General features: G+C 44.3%; 1 protein-coding gene across 10 annotated transcripts in view; it reads right to left on the reverse strand.

Annotated features, from left to right (window-relative positions):
• NECAB2 (N-terminal EF-hand calcium binding protein 2) overlaps window positions 1–18,477 on the reverse strand; it is a 403,696-nt gene extending 385,219 nt beyond the window's left edge. For all 10 annotated transcript variants that reach the window (XR_016444201.1, XR_016444200.1, XR_016444199.1 and 7 more), the window contains exon 1: window positions 18,045–18,477. Coding sequence is in view for 6 of the 10 variants with exons in the window: in XM_090062952.1 (XP_089919078.1) it covers window positions 18,045–18,269 (225 nt within the window). In the remaining 4 variants the exon portion in view is untranslated. The remainder of the gene's footprint in view (window positions 1–18,044) is intronic.
• Window positions 18,478–18,848: the final 371 nt, after the last annotated feature.

Raw genomic sequence — 18,848 nt, forward strand, 5'->3', positions numbered from 1 at the left:
GCAAATACCGTTTTGAGGTTCAGCCAAAGGGATCTGAGAAAGCTTGTTCATATATACACATGCGCAACAACACACACACACACAAACACACACAAGTGCACAACTAGCCAAAGGGAAACATTGTGGCTACATCCAGACAAGTGCAGACATGCGGTATGAGGTGCTGCAGACACATCTGCAGCGCCACACACCACACATGCAGGCATTTCCTGTGGTGCTACTTTTCAGTGCAAGGAGGTTTTATGGCCCCAGGAGATCCAGGTGTCAAAAAAACCCACACCAAAAGAAATCAGGGCAGTGAAGGTGGTGGCAGCATGTGCCGCCCAAAACCAGAGCCTGGCCAGGCAGAGCCATGCTCTGGCTGCTGGCAAGGCTTTCTGCCATGGCTGCAGCTCCAGGAGGCCCCCAGGATCTCAGGTAAGCCACAGTTGTGGGCCCCAGCCTCCCTACCCCACCTGAGGTAACCTGCCATGAGCCAGAGTGCATGTGGCATGGGTGTGCCCCAGAAACAAGTAGCAGCAGCACAAGGTGTGCCGCTGCTACTTGTCCATGGGGAAACAAACATCCACACTTGTCCGGACACACCCTATGAGTGCATCTATACATGTACTTTACTGTGGAGCTGACTTATTAGCTCTGTAGTAAAGCATCGCCATTTACAAGCATGCCTGTATTAAGGTGCAGTAAATTAATGACCTACACTAGGGTAGTACTGTCCAGGACACATACTAACCTTCAGCACAGTAGTTACATGCACCAAAACACATGTGTAGACAGTGAGTGGGGCTGGCTGGGGTATAAGGGTGCTACAGTGCAAGGGCTGCCTGGCTTTGCTTAAACTGCAAGTCCCCTCAGCTGAGACTGTACCCCACATGTAGGACAACCAAGGCCAAAAGTCCCACAGTTGAGGGGACTTATTCCATATTTTTGAGCAATAACTTCAGAGCTGGTTGGACCTATTTAAGGCACCATAGTTAATCCGTATGTATAGCCAGTCTAAATTTATTGCACAGTTAACCAGGTAATTGTGTAATAGACATAATGTGTAGAAGGGACTTAAGAAAAAGACACCATGCACAATTTTCCCAGCCTAACCACACAGTGAAATGTGTGAGCAGGACCCTTCACTTGAGTTTACTGCCAAGCTTTCAACCTGTCTGAAAGTCTGGTTTCCATTTGGAAAGGCACCTGAACTGTGTTGCATCGGCACTGCTTCCCCTCAGTGGAGGACTGCCCTCCTTGAAGGTGGCCCTGGGTACAGCTGCTGACCATTACATCTTTGTCTGGCCCTTTACATACATACATCTTTGTCTGGCCCAGCAGCCCAACAGAATGATTTGAGGAGGTGTTTTCATGAGGAAGATGTCTCGTAAGTTGTCTACTTGAGCCCTCCTTCCTGTGGCTTTCTTTCCCTGAAAGACCAACAAAAATAATTTAAAGGAAAATCCTATCCACCTCAGTGGGTCCCATTAACTGCAGTGAGACTATGCAGGGTTTGCAGAGCCACATGTGGAGACCTTGCAAACACCATGCCTAATGGCTAATTGCCATATGTTTGGGCAGTTCCAATGGGTCCTACACGAGAAGAACAAATTAAGAGAGCTCCATTTAATGGCTTGTCAGTTTGACATGGAAGCACAAGGCAATTGGACCTACCACTGTCTATGCATCCCACTGCCCAATGCCCACTGGCGTTACATGTCATGTACTTCCTTAGGAAGTCCAACACTTCGCTTTTACTCAGACTTACCAGATATTTGGCCTGTTTGTTTTATTTAATGACCTACACTAGGGTAGTACTGTCTATTACAGTGTATATTAGGGTATATAACAGGTATATAACAGGGTATAGGGTATATAACAGGTCTATTACTTTTTTTTTTTTGGTTATTTCCTTGCTGTTCCCTGCTGTTATTATTCCCCAGTGGTGTGAATCAAAGGGATAGCATGAACTATAATGTTGAAGCAGCAAAATCTATTTAAAGGTTCTGTAAGAGACATCCTGCTCTCCTAGTGCAATTGTCAGAGGCAGAAAGGAAGAAGAAAATTACTGGAACTAAAGGAATGTAGGTCTTTAAGTATAGCTTTTAAAATAGGTGAAAATCTCTTTTGGGGGCCTTTTTCACCACTACAATTCCCAATGGGTCAAAGGGATCAAAGTAATCCTTATCCCACTGAACTGTACCAAGAAAAACATTCTCCTCAGCTTTACTATCCAGAGAATCCTATCACAGGAAACGTGACCTTATCACATATAGTAGCAGCATAAACCAGAATTAAACAAGCCCAAAATACAGTAGAGAGAGACCAAAAATCAAGTGGAAGATGCAGTATGCAAACAGGGAAAAGTGTTCCTTGAAATAAATGAGATTACCTGGAAAAATATGAAGGAGCTGAAAGTGACTGGTGGTGACCTGTTCTTCTGTCTGTGCCTTATGGAGTCACTATTGTGGCAATGAGGTTTCATAAAAAGGAATGGTATACCAATATGTATGATGAGAGAAGAAAGGTCAGGCCCTGCTGGAAATTAACAAGCAAAAGAACTTTGTGGATACTAGATTACAGCATGATTTAACTGTCTTCCCTTGTGTTTTTGTGTTTTGTAATTTATCATTTAAGAGACTATTAATTCACTAAAAGGCTCTAAATGTCAAGTGTATAACTCCTTGTGGCAACCATGAACATGCACTGAGGTTCCCCTTCTACTAAACAGGTCTTTAAATTGAAAAAAGAGAAACTCAGTGTCTTAAAGCCATTAATAAAAGTTGGAAGTAATATAGCAGATATTGGGCTGCTCCGTATATGCTACCTCCCAACAGAAGCAGCAGAGCCTCCTTAGAGTGGTGCTGCAGGCGGGCTAATTAGCTCTTTTGAGAGACTGAGCTAATTACTCCAGGTGAAGCACCATGTGGACATAGCTCACATGTGCAGAGCTAACCTAAGTGCAACATGCATGGTAAGAGGACCATGAGGGACATAGGTTTGGGCCCATAGCTGGAGGTGGGTGGAAATGGGCCATGGGATTACAAAGGTTGAGAACCACAGCCAATATATAGAACCAGGGTTTGCTCAAACTGTGCAACCTTCCTTAATGGTGAGCAAGAGTTATTCACCACGCAACTGGACCATAAACTCACAAACTAAAATATAAGAAAAAAGGAAATTATTCAAGAACCCAATCTTCTAATTTAAGATTGAATTGCTCTGTAACCAGGCACAGCAAGCAGGCCATGTTCTGAACATTTAACCTAAAGTTTAAAGTCTAAACAAGTCCAGAAGTCTGAAATAGCACAAGTAATCCAATGATTACTCAGCAATACTGCTAACAATAATGCTTACATAAAGGCTCACAGCTACAGGCTGTCTCTGGTGCAAGAAAAAGACAGATTTCATAGATTTCATAGACATTAGGGCTGGAAGGGACCTCAGAAGGTCATCAAGTCCAGCCTCCAGCCCAAAGGGCAGGAAGTCAGCTGGGGTCATGGATCCCAGCAAGATAAGCATCCAATTTGCTCTTGAAGGTGTTCAGCGGAGGTGCGTGAACCACCTCCGATGGCAGGCTGTTCCAGACCTTGGGGGCTTGGACAGTAAAGAAATTCTTCCTTATGTCCAGCCTGAAACGGTCTTGTAGTAGTTTATGACTGTTTGACCTCATTGTTCCTTGGGGCGCTCTGGTGAACAGACGTTCCCCCAGATCCTGGTGGTCACCCCTGATAAACTTATAGGTGGCCATTAGATCACCCCTGAGCATGCGCTTTTCCAGGCTAAAGAGCCCCATGGCTCTCAGTCTGTTGTCGTAAGGTCTGTTGTCCTGACCTCTGATCATGCGTGTGGCTCTTCTCTGGACTCTCTCAAGCTTCTCCACATACTTTTTGAATTGTGAAGTCCAAAACTGGATGCAGTATTCCAGCTGTGGCCTCACTAAGGTCAAGTACAAGGGGAGAATGACATCCCGGGATTTGCTCGAGAAGCATCTATGGATGCAAGCCAGTGTTTTGGTTGCTTTACTAGCAGCAGCATTGCATTGCAGGCTCCTGTTCATCTTGTGGTCAATGATGACTCCCAAGTCTTTCTTCCATAGTGCTAGCCAGCATAGCATTGCCAAGCCTATAAGGATGCTGCAGGTTTTTCTTCCCAAGGTGGAGAACCTTGCATTTTTCGGTGTTAAACACCATCAGGTTCTCATCCTCCCATTTGCTGAGCCTGTCCAGGTCAGCCTAGATCACCCGCCTGTCTTCTGCTGTGGATGCTTTGCCCCAAAGTTTGGTGTCATTGGAGAACTTGACCAGTCCGCTTCTGACTCCAGTGTCCACATCATTAATGTGGATCCAAACACTTCCACAATGTAGATAAGGCTCTCATCTTAGATCTCCAAAGATTAGACTTGATGGTGCTTTATCAGCTGCACTTCAAAATGGCAGCAGGGATGCTTTAAAGCTCAAACAAGTTTTCATTAAAGCATCTCTGCCACCATCTTAAAACACAAGGATGTTGATACATGAAATATGGAGGCTGCTGGAGTGTGCTAATTAGCACACTCCAGTCTTAATTAGCACACTCCAACAGACATAATTAATCTAGTGCTCCAACGCTCTCTAATTACAGCATATCGGAACAGCCTCCCTACACCCTATGGTCTTGGTAACAGCAACTAGACATTAAAGCTTTAAAGGGAAGTAAGGAGATCCTAGCTAGCTCAGAAGGGGAAGAGGGGCCAGAGAGCTTGGAGGTTTACATCCCAGGAAACAGCAGGGCTAGAGAACCCAGAGATCTCTCCACCTCAGGAGCAAAGCTAGGACCCAAAAATGGACTGAAAGCCAAGGAAGGCAGAGACTGGTGGGGCTGGAGGAGCCCATGAGTCTCAGCTGGCCCAGGAGCAGAACCAGGGCCCAGAGAAAGGGACCAAAGACTGGGGGGTCACAGCCGGAGACTGAGGGGGCCAAGAAGCCTGTAGCCCAAGGAGGGAAAGGACTGGGGCTGGAAGCCTGTAGCTCAGAAGGAGTGTGTGTTAGCAGAAATAAGTATCATCTGCAAAGCGTGGGTGTGGTGTAGGGGGCAGTTGGAGCCATGTAATTAACACTTAAGGCACAGACACCTGTGTTTATGCGAGAAGATCTGACTTGGGGAGTCCTAGAGGACCCTCTCTTTCATTCTAGTATCATTTCATCAGGTCATGACAGGTGAAGCGAAGGGGAAATAGTCCACATAAGGCCAAGGAGGCTAGGGCTGAGGGGGTCTCCAGGGGCATCACAGCCACTCCTGGAGATAAACCCTGTTACAAGATATTTAAATGTCATACATAGTGTATTGCATCACTGCTCCTTAAGGAAATATCTTTAATATGCCCCACTGAGTCTCACTATATCTATTTTATAGCACTACAGTCAAAACAGAATTAAATAGATTTTTTTAAATGCACTTGTATTAACTAAAAATACTTCCTACATTGCAAAGCAATATTTATAGCACAAAACAGTCTTTGAAGTGCCTCCATAGATACCTAGCACAGCAATTCCCATTATTATAATCACCACAAGCAAAGTCGTCTGTCTGTATCAGCACTGATTTCTGCAGTCAGATTTTCAAGTCCACAAAAGGTGGAACTGTATTTGTTGTTAAAGCAGCCCAAGCTAAGCAGATCATTATAATGGAGCACGGTTGAAGGGAAAAGATAGATTAGTTTCAATATAAGCTATAAGCTTCTGCATAAATCTCCAGCCCCTGGATTCTTGGGATGATATTTAACTTTTCTAGAAAGAATACATTTAGTTCTTATACTTAAGAAAGGCTTGAAAAAAGTGTGACACAAGCAATTAAGGAACGGGCCCATTTCATCTTGATAGGATGTTAACCCCAAAATGCATCATTCTGAGCATGCCACCATCACCTCCAAAGTATATGGGTGCATAAAAGGAGGGAAGTGAAGCAGCTCAGACCTGCACATCCACACTGGTACACACCAGCAGCTGTGCTAAGTACTTGGGATCCCTGGGTGCTGCTGCTGCTTCCCCAGAGCTGCCATCTCTGCTGTTCTCAAGGAATGAAGCCCAATACCTCAGAAGAGCAGCAAACGTCCATGTACCTGCCTGTGGCACTTCCATCACAGAGAGAGACATCAAACAAGTTTTGGCTGGGTCAGAGAGACAGGGACTTAGCCAAGATGTACCTAGAGCCTCAGATTGCCTTAATCAATCCTACGAGGAGCCAACAGGAAGTCCTAGGAGAGGCAGGAAGTATGGATAAGTATTATTACACAGCTCAGTGCAGAGGTGGATGGTGCCATAGGAAAAATTAAAATACAAAATATAAAGGGGAGCCCCACCTACGTTTTTTAAAGGTTGCCTTTTCTTTCAGATATCCAAGCACTTGTCTTTACACAAAGCTCCATTGTAACCAGAAGTGAGAGAGGCAGAACAGCATTTTAAACTGACACCTCCAAAGAAGAAAATATTGAGATCCTCACTGTCATTCCTGCAAAGAGTAAAATACAAATCAACTCTACCAGCTGGCTGACTCTCTATGGGTTTACAATAACATTGTACTATTTTCACTTCATAGTGGAGCCACTTAGGCAAGGCAACTGCACTGTAGGTCATCAAGAGTGGAGGAGATTAAATATTAATGAATAAACTCTTTTTTCAATACCATACATGCAATGCTGATTGGCTTCTTTAAGAGTTCCATTACTGACTGAGGAAAGTATGTGACTGGTGAAAGCTTTGTGGAGCACAGAATCTGGCAATGCAGAGACCTGCATGAGAATGACCAAGAATGTTCTTCCCACACCATCACCTCAGATCGTCAGGCTAATAAACCCCTATTAGGAATTAAATAGGGAATTTTGTCTGGACGGAAAACACTGAACCCATCATCGCCACTTAATGTTTAATGTCCATGCTCCTAAATGCATTAAATATACAAGCCTTCCAAAGTACAGCCAAATTATGCACATAAAATGTGCCAAATTAATCAGTGGTGTATACCTATTGATTTCAGTGGAGTTACATGGGCAATAAACATGGCCAGTTGTCTGCAAAACATTGAAGGTACTAAACTGTCTCAGTAATGAAACTGAACATAAAAACTATCTTGCAATAAAAATTCAGAGGAGTAAAAACAATCAAATTATATTTTCAATGTTCTGTTCCCATGTTTAAACAACAATAGTTGGGCTCATAGCACTATGCAGTTCAAAACACCAGCAATGCTAATAACCTTGAGAAATCTGATGTTATAACATAAATGCTCAGCTCTGCCCTAGATTTCCTCTTGGAGGCAAAGCTGCTTCTTTGGAAGCTACTTAACTAAGGATTTTCTTGAAATTTTATTCATTTCGCACAAGCACTCCCTTAACAAGTCTAAGAATTATTAAACTCTATATAGAGTTTATTAGTGCTCCTTCAGTACTTAGTATGATATTGATTTTTCAGAAAAGAAACACACACAACCCAAAACCAATTTTCATTACTGCACTAATATCAGTGGGAATCCAGGGAAAAGTGAGCTGTGAGCAAAGCCTGCTGGAAAAGGCTTTGAAGAGGACAAAAAAGGAAGACAAAATTCTCAGTTGTATGAAAAATCTGATTAATGAGTAGCATATTCCCATGTTCCCCTGCAGGTCACGCTGAGAAGTCCCTTCCCATGCTTTCCCCTATGAGTAAATTTTTACTCCCCAACAGAAGAGACCAGCTTGATGAGTCTGCTGTTCTTGCATCAGGTATGCTCCTTAGCTTTCTAGCCCTGGACACTGTTAGTAAATTCCCACCTTGTGAGGGCAAGGTAGACTAATGTACCTTCCATCATTAACATGAAACATTCATGCTTTGGGCTATGTCATCATCCAATTTCAAGGGTTAAGTGCAGCAGGGTAGGATGAGTAGTAAGATGGGAGGCAGGTATTACTATCTCCTATACAGAAAAGAGAGCTGGTTTGGGGGATTCATTTAGTGACCTCTGCTGTGTGTACTGAAGTAACCTCCCGCCATGATGCTCATTGATCTGTCCTGTTGGGGATACTGCTTTTATAGATCAAAACATCAAGTCTTCAAAGTTCTCGTTGTAGTCAAGATTCTAATTTTCACAGAATTAAGGTTGCTAATTATGTCATCCCTGTCAAGTTTTTCTGTCCAAGTTTTATGCACTTTTAGCTTATATTCCTCCTGCAGTTTCATCTAGTTATGTCTGTCCTAAATCCTAAAATTGCCACCCTGCCTGTGGAAAGGAAGCATCTTTTCTATTAAAAATTCAGCTTTAAAGTAATTTACCCACAAGGACAGGAAATCCTCTGGAGAAGAGATGGAATTGTAACTGCTGCCTATCCAGGCAATCTTACAAGTGAGAGATAAGTGACGAGATCTTCTTATGTACACAGTAACTGCTGGTTCTGAGAAGTCATAAAGGGTGTACTCTATTTTCATATTCCAAGAACATGATGTGGCAACAGCCAATGGTTACTTTGTCCTCTGGTACCATTTAAAGCAGCCTCATGACCGACCTAAGGTGCATTCAGATACCGTGGCTTCTGACAGCCAAGGACAGCTATGGCCCTATGATACTTGTTAGTTGTATCCTCATTGAATCAGTCAAGCCAAAGAGCCACAAAAAAGCTATAAAAGGGCTAGAAATCTGTGCAGAAGTCTCCTCGTTTGGCTGCTCATTTTTCAGAGGAGTTTTCATGCCTATTTGGATGGAGTCTTAGATTTTACACTATTAAGAAGTTTATAGGCACCCTCACCCTGGCATTGTGCTTTATGTAGATTTCTCTTGGTCCCACTGCAACAGGTTCTGATTGTCATCTATAAACTCTTTCTACCATTTTCCTATTGCAGTTTTGAGTGGTAGCTTGTCATGAAAATCTATTAGTGGAGAAAGTAACAATACTAACTTAGCACAGTTAAATTAGAGCAGGCACTGACAAAAGGGAGATTAATATCTAGATTGCAGGGTCTGAACTGTTTTAGGGTAACCACTGCTAGGATATAAATGATATTTCAACAGACACCATATGACAACAGCTGGACATGAGCATAGGTTTTAAGGAACCACTTACAACTGTTTGTTGGATGTAATATTCTCACAGAAAACTCATTTAACAGCAGCTCTATTTCAGCTCTACAGTTCACTGATTTGCAAGTGAAAGATATTAGCTTACCATGGCAAACTTTAACCAAATCAGGGGGATTCTGGAAAGAGGGGGGCTTTTATACTGATGATTTCACCAATCCTGTTTATTTTCAAAGGGAGCTCTTATCATACGTGGTTAAATCATGCCTTGGAACACTGACTACATTTCATGCAGGAACCAGGAGTTATACTGCTAAAGCATTTTTATTTATACTTTAAAATGTTAGTATTAGTGAAAAGGTGCTGTGCTGATGGTCCCTTACATTTCTACAGAATAGATGCAAATAGGACAGTAGTCCAAGCTGTCCTTCCTGGTTAGGTACAGACATTCAAAAAGCCCAAGAGGGAATCGATCTAAGTTACGCAGTTTTCTGTAACCAGCATAGTTTAAATCAATAGTGAACAGAACACACTTTCACCTTGGGGAGCGTCAGGGGGGAAGCAAATCTTAGACTGGGTTCCATCATTTTTAAACCAGTTTACATGTGCTGAACTTCTGTTCTGTTACAGGTATAAACCTTTTTTTTTTTTTTTTTTTTTTTTTGTGATGAACTTCTGTTCCATTACAGGTATAGATCAGCTTCCAGTCATTGGACTGGTAAGAGTATGTCTGTACCTGGCCCCTATTATATTATATCCTATTATATCCCTAAGTATATGCAGTATGCTCTTCTACCAGAGTGCTTCTATTCTGATCATGGGGGCTGTGGTGGGCCAGTAGGGGGTGCTTCTGCATTGAGCCACCCACCTCACTGTGCCTAACCACCTTCCAGGCTCCAAGTGCCTCCCTGGGGGCACCTCACATCTGGCCAACCCTCTTCCTGAACCACCCCCACTAGCCTGGTGTTTCCACTGCCACCACCCAGGGCTGGGCTTGATTCTGGCTCTGTGCACCCTGGGAAACACAGGCCTAGTAGCCCTCAAGGGTACTTGATTCACTTCAAGAACTTGGGATGCTTCCCTCAGTCAGAAGCACAAGTAGTGATCTCCCTTAGTCAGCCGAACCAAGGGGACCCCAAGGCATAATCTAGACCCACTCCCAATAAGTCTCCCACACTAGGTACAAAGAAGAACTTTATTGGATACAAGGGGTAGGGTTGGAATAGAGTACAGGGAAGAGCAATGTCAGAGAAATCCATAGAGCAAGCTCCCATGGCTAGGTAGCCTTTGATCACACATCTGAGTTACTGAAAGCTATACATCTAGTTAGATCTCAGGTAGATTACTCACAAGTATCACCCAGAGGCAGGTGGAGATTCCCTGTGGAGGCAGGCAGTTCCTTGATCATGAGTTTTGAGAGAGAGAGCAAGTTTCAGATGGTTCAGCTTTTCCCTCTCTCTGAGTCTTCCTTATGGCTGCTTCCCCCTCCTCCTGGGTAGTCCTTAACTTATATAGCCCTTGTGACCTCATTTACCTGGTCCAATGGAGGCCATTACCTGTTGGCTGCCAACCAACCAAATTTGAAATGTAGACTGACAGGGTCTCTAGAACATTAGGGAGCCCAAGCACCTCACCCAGGTATTTGATGCCAGTCACGTAGGTAGAGGGAGCAGGTTTCTCCCCTCCCTTAGGAATGTATCCAGCTCAGGTTACCTAAAGAGATAGAGTAAGGTATGCATCCTCTGCTGGGTCCATCCTGTCCAAACTGTCACAAAGCAGAGAATCAGAGGTGGCCTTCTGCCACAGGGGCATACCATTGAAAAAAAAAAGAAAAGAAAGGGTAGTTAAATTTTTGTTTATTTAGTTCTTGACCTCTGCTGAGATTGCCAAGAACCAAGGGCCAACCATGTAACACTCAATCAGCTATTAAAGCACCAAAAAAGCCCCACTAAAGCTCTCAATCTATACACACTTTGGGCGAGCCAGATACTGGAAAACTCTTTGTAAAGTTGGGCCCAAAGAGAACTAGCCCCCTATATACAGATTTTATGAAAGAAGATCAAGGAGGAGAAGAATAAAGAAAAGCAAAGAGTTATATGATGAAAGGCAGAGAAAGAGAGATTGAATACAAAAAAAGAAGTGAAAGGGCTAGTGGAGATAGGGAAAAAAAAAGAACCATAAGTGAATTGTGAAATACACCAATTCACAGCCCAAATTTGAAATGAAATCTCCTACCACTCCAGGCTATGAAAAAAGTCAAAGGGAGAGAGGGTTCATAATCTTTCCTGCTATAAAATATTTGAATACCCACTGGGTCAGAGATCAGAATCTGTAGTTTCTCTCTTCTTGCTGAGGCAGTATTTAAAGCCACTCTATTTTGTACTGAAGAGGAGAAATTGAGACCTTTCCCTCCTTGTATCTTGATTTGAATCCCTGATCTGAATCAGGCAAAAAGTAGATATAACCATGGATTTCTCACATCTCAGGTGAGTATCTTAATCTCGGACTACAGGACATGCAGGGATGGGAGTAACCCCTCCTCCTGCTGGGCTATGAATGATACCCAAGTCTCCCTGTGAATCTAAGCCAAAAGAGAGAGAGAGAGAGAGAGAGAGAAGTGTTTTATTTCTGAAATATCTAAAGTTTTCGTGTTTCAACATTTCTGAACTTTTTTCTTCACCTGAAACAATTCACTGAATTCACCCAGAACACATAATAGTTTCAGGCCAACTGAAACTGGATTGTTTGTTAAGTAAACTATCCAGGATGTTGTTTTTAGTAGCAAAAGTCAGTAAATAAATCAATCAATCTACCTGGATACATAGATATCTATAGATCTCTCTCATACACACACACTATCTATCTATATCTATCTAGAGAGAAAGCGAGACAGAGAAAGAGAGATTCCCACTAACTGAAATAAGAAAGGATTCCATCCAGACATTTTCCATTTTGGTAATATTCAGCTATTTATGCTTCCCGTTGTATGTGTATAAACACACCATTTCTAGTATTTACTATACCATATTTTCTTGCATGTAAACACATCCTGGAATATAAACACACACCATGCTTTTGAGAGAAAGAATGAGGAAAAAAGGTTTTCCAGTGTTACAGCTAGATACCTAGTCTTCATCACTCACCATCCCCTTTCTGCTAAACTGAAACTGAAACCCCAGCTGGTGCTGAAGACTGGTTTCCCTGGTTTTGAAAAGAGCTAAAAGGTCTCTAGGTCTGAAATGGGAGAGACCATTAAAAAAGCGGGGGGAGGGGGGACACAATTATTAACACCTTCAGAGTCAAGAACTGAGTCAACTGACTCCCTTAGCTGCCTGAACAGTAAAGCAGCAGCTGCTGCCCTGTGAATCAGGAATCAGAGAAAGTTGCTTTTATTCTGTTTAGAAAAATCAGCTTCCCCACTTAATACAGGCACTCCAATTTTGGGGGGTTGATTTTGGGGAAAATGGTGTGTGTTGTATATGATGACATATGGTCATTTGTTTGCAATACTTTCCCTTTTTCTTTCCTATTAATTCTAGCTGCCAGCTATTATTGTTAATCTTTTTTTGTTCAAACTCATGCTCCAAGTGTCGAGTAACTGAAAGAATATCAGCTTTCCTTTTTAAGAGGGTTTTACCCCTTGCAGCTGTAGATACCAACCTGAAAGGGTTCTCCAAAGAACCTAAAATACAAATAAAGAGTAGAGATGCACCAATATATTGGTCCATATCGTATCAGCACCAATAAAAGGAAAATTGACATTACTGGTGATCGGCTCTTTTTGGCTGATTTGGCCAGTAACGTCACCAATAAATTCTGCATGCATGCACACAGCCACAGCATGCATGTGGTTAGGAATGCAGCCTGACAGCTTAGAGAGCAGCATCTGACTGGTAAGTTGGGGAGGGCGGGGGAAGGCATGGTGGGGACAGATCAAGGCACCCACAGTGAAGGAGGGAGTGGGGCTGGGGAGTCGCTGCCCAGCCAGGGTGGGGTGAAGGATGGAGCCACAGGTGGCTTGTCGTGCACCCTTAGGGGAGACATGGGGAACGTGTCCCCTGGATATATGCACAGGGCGAGGGTAGGCTGCCCGGTGCAGGCTTGAGGCTGGGGGCTAAGCCAGCTTCTTCCCCATGCAGGGGCTGGACTAGGGCTGTGCTTGGGACCACTGCTGCCTGCCCCACCCAGCCTGAGTGCAGCCCCAACCCAGCCCCCCAACTGGGAAGAGGCTGGTGCAGCCCCCGGCCCCAACCCTGCAGCACTAGCCTGCCCTCACCCTGCAGTAATTTCAAGTTACAAGGAATGGCATTTATGACATTTATAAATTGACACCCTGTTTCAATTTTCTGTTGTTAGTTTCAACTTTATGATGCTTGATCTGATGTAACACCACACCAGTGAACAAGTTCGCTACAACACCTGTCTCCCTGGAGAACATCTGTCCAAACTTCCTTGGACACGTTCCTTATGAAAGCAGACAAGACTCCAGAAAAACCTACAGCCAAGACTCCTGAGAAGACTCCAGCCAAGAACCCTTCAAAAAGTCCAACCAAGAGCTCTTCAAAAAGTCCAGCAAAGTCACCTCAAAGAAGTCTTTCCAAATCAATACAATTGCTACTTACAATATAAATACATTAATGTAGCTATATTACTCATCTATAATTGATTGAGTACAAAATTCTGGGTTATTTTTGGTGAAAATAGGGTATCGGGCCTTGGTTCAGAAACAAATCCCCCATTTATAACGTTCCTATGGGAAAATCAGTTCCGAGGTACAATGTTTCGACTTACGATGCGGTTTTCAGGAACCAACTGTGTCATAAGTCCGAGGACTGCCTGCACCATGCTACGGTTTTGTCTTAATTTATTAGTATCTCCATCAGGATTTTAAAAGCAACTTTAATAAACTTCATGTACTAATTTAAATACTTGCTTCATAGAAAAGGAAAACTATTTGCAAATGGGTCTTTGTAATAGTGGGGCACCACCAAAATGATTCCAAGCTCACATATTGCTAAGTATGTCATACTGCAAGTATAAGGGGTGCATCCTAATGTAACTCAAATTTAAGGAATGACAATGGACTCAGATACCTTGATGATAAACACAGCATAGATATGGCTCCCTGCCTAGCACATTAGGCCAATCTTGTTGATAAAACACTTCATGTTTTCTAGTGCAAGAAATCAACACAGCATAATTTGCCATTGCTGTTTAATAGCACTTATCAATTACATTTTAAGTGCTAACTCTATAAGGAAGTGCCTGTTTTGTTTTAAAATAGATCTTTGCTGTTTGTTAATTAACAGGGTTTAGAAAAGCCAGTCCTTAAATGTTAAATATTTTTAACATTTGGAACACCATAAATTTAAGTAGTGCCTTTAAAAACTACTTGCCACCTTTTCTACCTACCCAAAGGGACATGTGTGAAGCCATTTGCAGAGATGCAAAATACAAAACGTAGGACCAAGACTGTTCACTAGAGTTATGTGATGCTTCAGTTGTTGATCTGATTCAGTAGAGATTCAGTCCGATTCAGTGGCCATATCTCTGAATCTAAATCGAGTCAGAGGACACTTTAATCCCTCTGAATTGAATCAGAACCCTCCGAATCAATTTGGAGAGATTTAGAAAGATTAAGAGATTTGGACACAGACACAGCCTTAAATGTTTTTTCTATATACTTCAAGGTACCAGGTGACTTGAGAATGCTGCGATGCTGGGGCTCATGGAGTGTCCCTCAGGAGCATGGGGGGGGCTGCACACTCCCCAGCAGACCTGGAAGTGCTTCCGGGTGGTCCACTTCCAGGTTCACCAGGGAGCACGCAGGGAGGCCCCCCTCCGTACCTCCCACGGCTCAGCAACTAGTGCCTCCTGGGTCCCCCATAGCTGACTGCCATGCTGGGAGGGGTCTGGGGGAGCCCCCAGTGTGCTCCCCAGTGGACCTGGAGGTGGACTGGAAATACTTCTGGTCCACTTCTGGGTTCGCTGCCAAGCATGTGCCCCACCCCACCCTCGCACTCCTGTGGGAGCATCGCAGCGTTCACGAGCCACACCTGGTACCTTGAGGTATGTAGAAAAAACATTTGAAGCTGTGTCTATGTCTCATTTGTTGATTCTCCAAATCAACATCCAACCTTCAGAGTCAGCCAAACTGAATCAGGGATAGTGATCCAAATCAACGAACTGAATCACTGTCCCTGATTTGGGCCAAATCCGAATCGAATAGGGCCTGTTTTGCACACCCCTACTGTTCACCACATGTGGTGTTTGCACACCTGATGAAAACTGTAAGATCTTACAACTTCCACCTTTTCTATTTTATCCCTCCTTAGTCTTTAAAAGGTCCCACAAGTGACAGTCCATGTTTATTCATCTTGTGGAGGAGTATATATACTCGTACATCATGCATGATCTACCTAAGATGTGCAGAAATGTGTATTAATCACTTAGAGGGATAATTAGCAAATAACTGATGATCCCTACCCCTTCTATACCCCACCTCCCCATTGTCTGTCTTGTATCACAGAAAAAAGGAAGCCTGGATTTGGTTATCAGAGGGCGTGTCTACCTGTACATTTATGCTGGCTTAAATTTACTGTGCAGTAAGCGGGAATAAGCTGTTGTCTACATGTGCAGGTGTTAAAGTGTATTAATGCTGTGTGTGGACTGGCTTCGGACTAAAGTTAGTCCCAAGTCAGTCCATACACAGTGTTACTGTGCAGTAAAGCGTCTACATGTGCATTACTGGGCAGTAACTAATCGGGCATAAATTTGATACCTGCACAATGCAGGTATCAAATTTATGTTCATGTCAACATAAGTCCCCACATTTACTGTGCAATATGGGCATGCATGGGTAGACACATGCTCATACTGTGCAATAATCTCAGTTACTGTGCAGTAGCAAGTGTAGACATGCCCAGAGGATAGCAAGAAAAATGTCTACAAACTGCCTGGGCAAAACTCTCCCAGCACATGAAGGTTCAGGTCTGTAAATGGTAATACCTCTTTCTTCTCCCTCCCTCAACCAACCTGTAAATTCTTTGGAAGAAGTCCTCCCTCATTAGTGCTTGGAAAGAGCCTATTGCAATAAAGATATAATAAGTTGAAACTTTTACTGTAATGATAAATAATGGAGATGGAGCAAACTTTATGACATTTTTAAAAAATCCTCAAAAATAATTTTTGCAGAATTTGCCTCATTCTACCTGCAATTGATAAAAGATAAGGCAAAGACGACTCCAGCAATCTAACTGGAAAGTGACAGAATGAGTCTTAGGAGCCAGGGTCTAATGCTGGCAAGCATTAGTATCAATTTTGTTTCCTAGTGCTTAAATCATTTTACAGGTTTATGGCTTCTGCTTTCTTAAAATAATTATTTTTCCTTTTGGAAGCAATGTTAACACTTCTTAACTATAACAGCATCTTCCACTGACAGAGTACTTGGTCAGGCCAAAATACTGCTATTTGCCTAGCAGTATCATCCATGTTCTCAGGACCACTTCCAACAGCTGTTGACTAAACTGCTGCTACACTATGAGTGGATGGAGCAAAAAATGTTGTCAGCTCCATGAAAAACACTCTGAAGAAAGAAAACTATCTTCTCCATGATGCAGCAATTAGTTTTGAACAGCAGCATGCCTTTGCTCTCCAAAACAATTAATTTGGAACGATTTTTGATTCATCACATGCATCAGCTATGCCAAAAATAACATGGAAATCAAAACAACAAAATTAGCTCATTGTTCCTATAAGTTAAATCCCAGAATCAGGCTTATATCATAAATAAATGAGTTCTGGGGTCTTTAGAGAATGTTACTGTCTGCCTCAGAATCTGTTACAATTCAGTAAGACTATTCAGGAAATCCAACGACCAGCATAAAAGTGGTGTTGCTGGTTCGGACTGAGGGATATTGGCAGACTTGACATAAAACCTACAGAGCTATTATGAATTATCCCTAACCTCAGCTCATGCCATCAAGGTAAAACTGATGCTGTGTGTTTTAAATTAGTAGATGCCATTGTCTGAGTGACTATATAATTATAGCATTTGCACTATGTTTTGTTCTGGAGTTGCCTGTGCTGCTGTTTGTTTTTCTCCACTAGTCCATTCTCTCTTAATTCAAAGTGCAAATAATTTCCTAAAAATCTAATTTAGATAAAGCACTATAAATATCAGAATCAAGGTACTAAACATGCATTCCCCAATAACTACAAACATAAATGTTACAAACTGCTTGCATGCCCATAACAAACAGTTTATTGAAAGCTAGTATGTAGTCCTCAGGAATGTTGCTGACTAACCTAAAACGATTTCTATTTTATTGCCAGGATGCTATTGGAGAAAAAGTTCCAAAGTAAATTTGCACAGGCGCAAGGTCCCAACAAAGGTTTCTCATGCCAGAATCCTATTATGGAAAAAAAAAAAGGACTCTTGCAGTTATGGGAACAGAGAAGCAAATGTTTAAAAGCCCAATGGCGTGTAATCAGTCCCTTGTTCCTACTGCTAGGACATGGCAAAGGTAGCCCTTTTGCTAATGTCCATTTTACAAAGTGCTGCACTGCTTGTGTCCCGTGTCAGGTACAGCATTAGGCTGGCTGGGTTTCCAGCAACGTAAGACCTGCCACGCGCTGGGTGAGACCACAGGTCCCATCCTGAGTCCTACAGTGGCAGAGAGAGTGAACTGGGTCTCCCCAGGTTTCCCCCTGTTCCTCCCCCACTTGCAGCCCTCGAGGTGCTGGCCCCGAAGCCCGTGCCCCTTATGCCAGGCGCCCAGCCCCGGGCTGCACCCGCACCCCCACACCTCGGCGCAGGGGCACGTCCCTCGGGGCTGTGCTCGCCCGTGGCTGCACGAATGCTGTCCGGTGTGAGGTCCCGGCCGAGGGGGAAGCTGGCAGCCGGGCACTCCGGTGCCTCGGTTCACCGGAAGGGCATCTGCCGCGCTTCAGCGCCCGGTGCAGCCGCCCCGCGGCGGCTGCCTGGAGCCCAGCCGCCGTGGGGGAAGGCGGCCGGGCCGGGCCAGGGGCCGCTCACTCACATCCAGGATGACCGAGGTGCCTTTCCTCTGCTCGGGCGCGAAGAAGTGGCGGGCGGCGGCCGCCTGCTCCTCGGGCAGCAGCTCGCGCTCGGCCAGCACGCTCTTGTCGCTCATCTTGGTGACTATCCAGCGGAGCAGCCCGTCCAGCCCCCGGAGCTGCGGCTGCGGCTTGTGCAGGAGCTTGTGGACGCTCGCCCTGCAGTAGCGCGCTGCCTGCTCGCACATCTTTCACACCGTCTTCATGCTGGAGCGGGGGGTACTCCCTCCCACACGGGCTACATCACCCCTGACAGCCGCTCCCGGGCACCGCTGCAAACCCCACCCTGCGCCACTCTGCCGGGGGGGCAGCCAGGGGCGGATCCAAGGGGCCACATGAGGGAGCGGCCACCCCTCTGCTCGCAGCTCCTCACCCCCGCCCCCAGCTCAACTTCGCCCTAACCACTAGCCCCCACTCCTAGTCCAGGCCCCAGCCCCTTGCTCTAGCTTCCGGCATCTGCATTTTGTCAACCCAGGGTCCTGCCTGCCTACTCTCTGCTCTGGCAAAGAGGAAAGGGAAAATCCCCCTCCCCACTCTGGGGAAGAGAAATCTAATGGCCCCTGTGCCTTGCCAGGCTGGGAGATGAAGCCGCGTGGCAGGTCAGCTTGCCTGCCCTCCTGGGGGCAAAGGGAACTGGGCTCACCAAGTTTGTTTGCAGCTGGAATTTAAGGGGGGGGCTGCTCCCCCCCCCACACACAGTGATGGGAGGAAGCTTTGCTAGCTGCCTGGCAAACACTGTACAGACAAACACCACTCCCTCCAGTGGG

The sequence above is a fragment of the Crocodylus siamensis genome, chromosome 9 (assembly GCF_052110815.1).
Source record: "Crocodylus siamensis isolate JL-2025a chromosome 9, ASM5211081v1, whole genome shotgun sequence".
Taxonomy (NCBI): domain Eukaryota; kingdom Metazoa; phylum Chordata; order Crocodylia; family Crocodylidae; genus Crocodylus; species Crocodylus siamensis.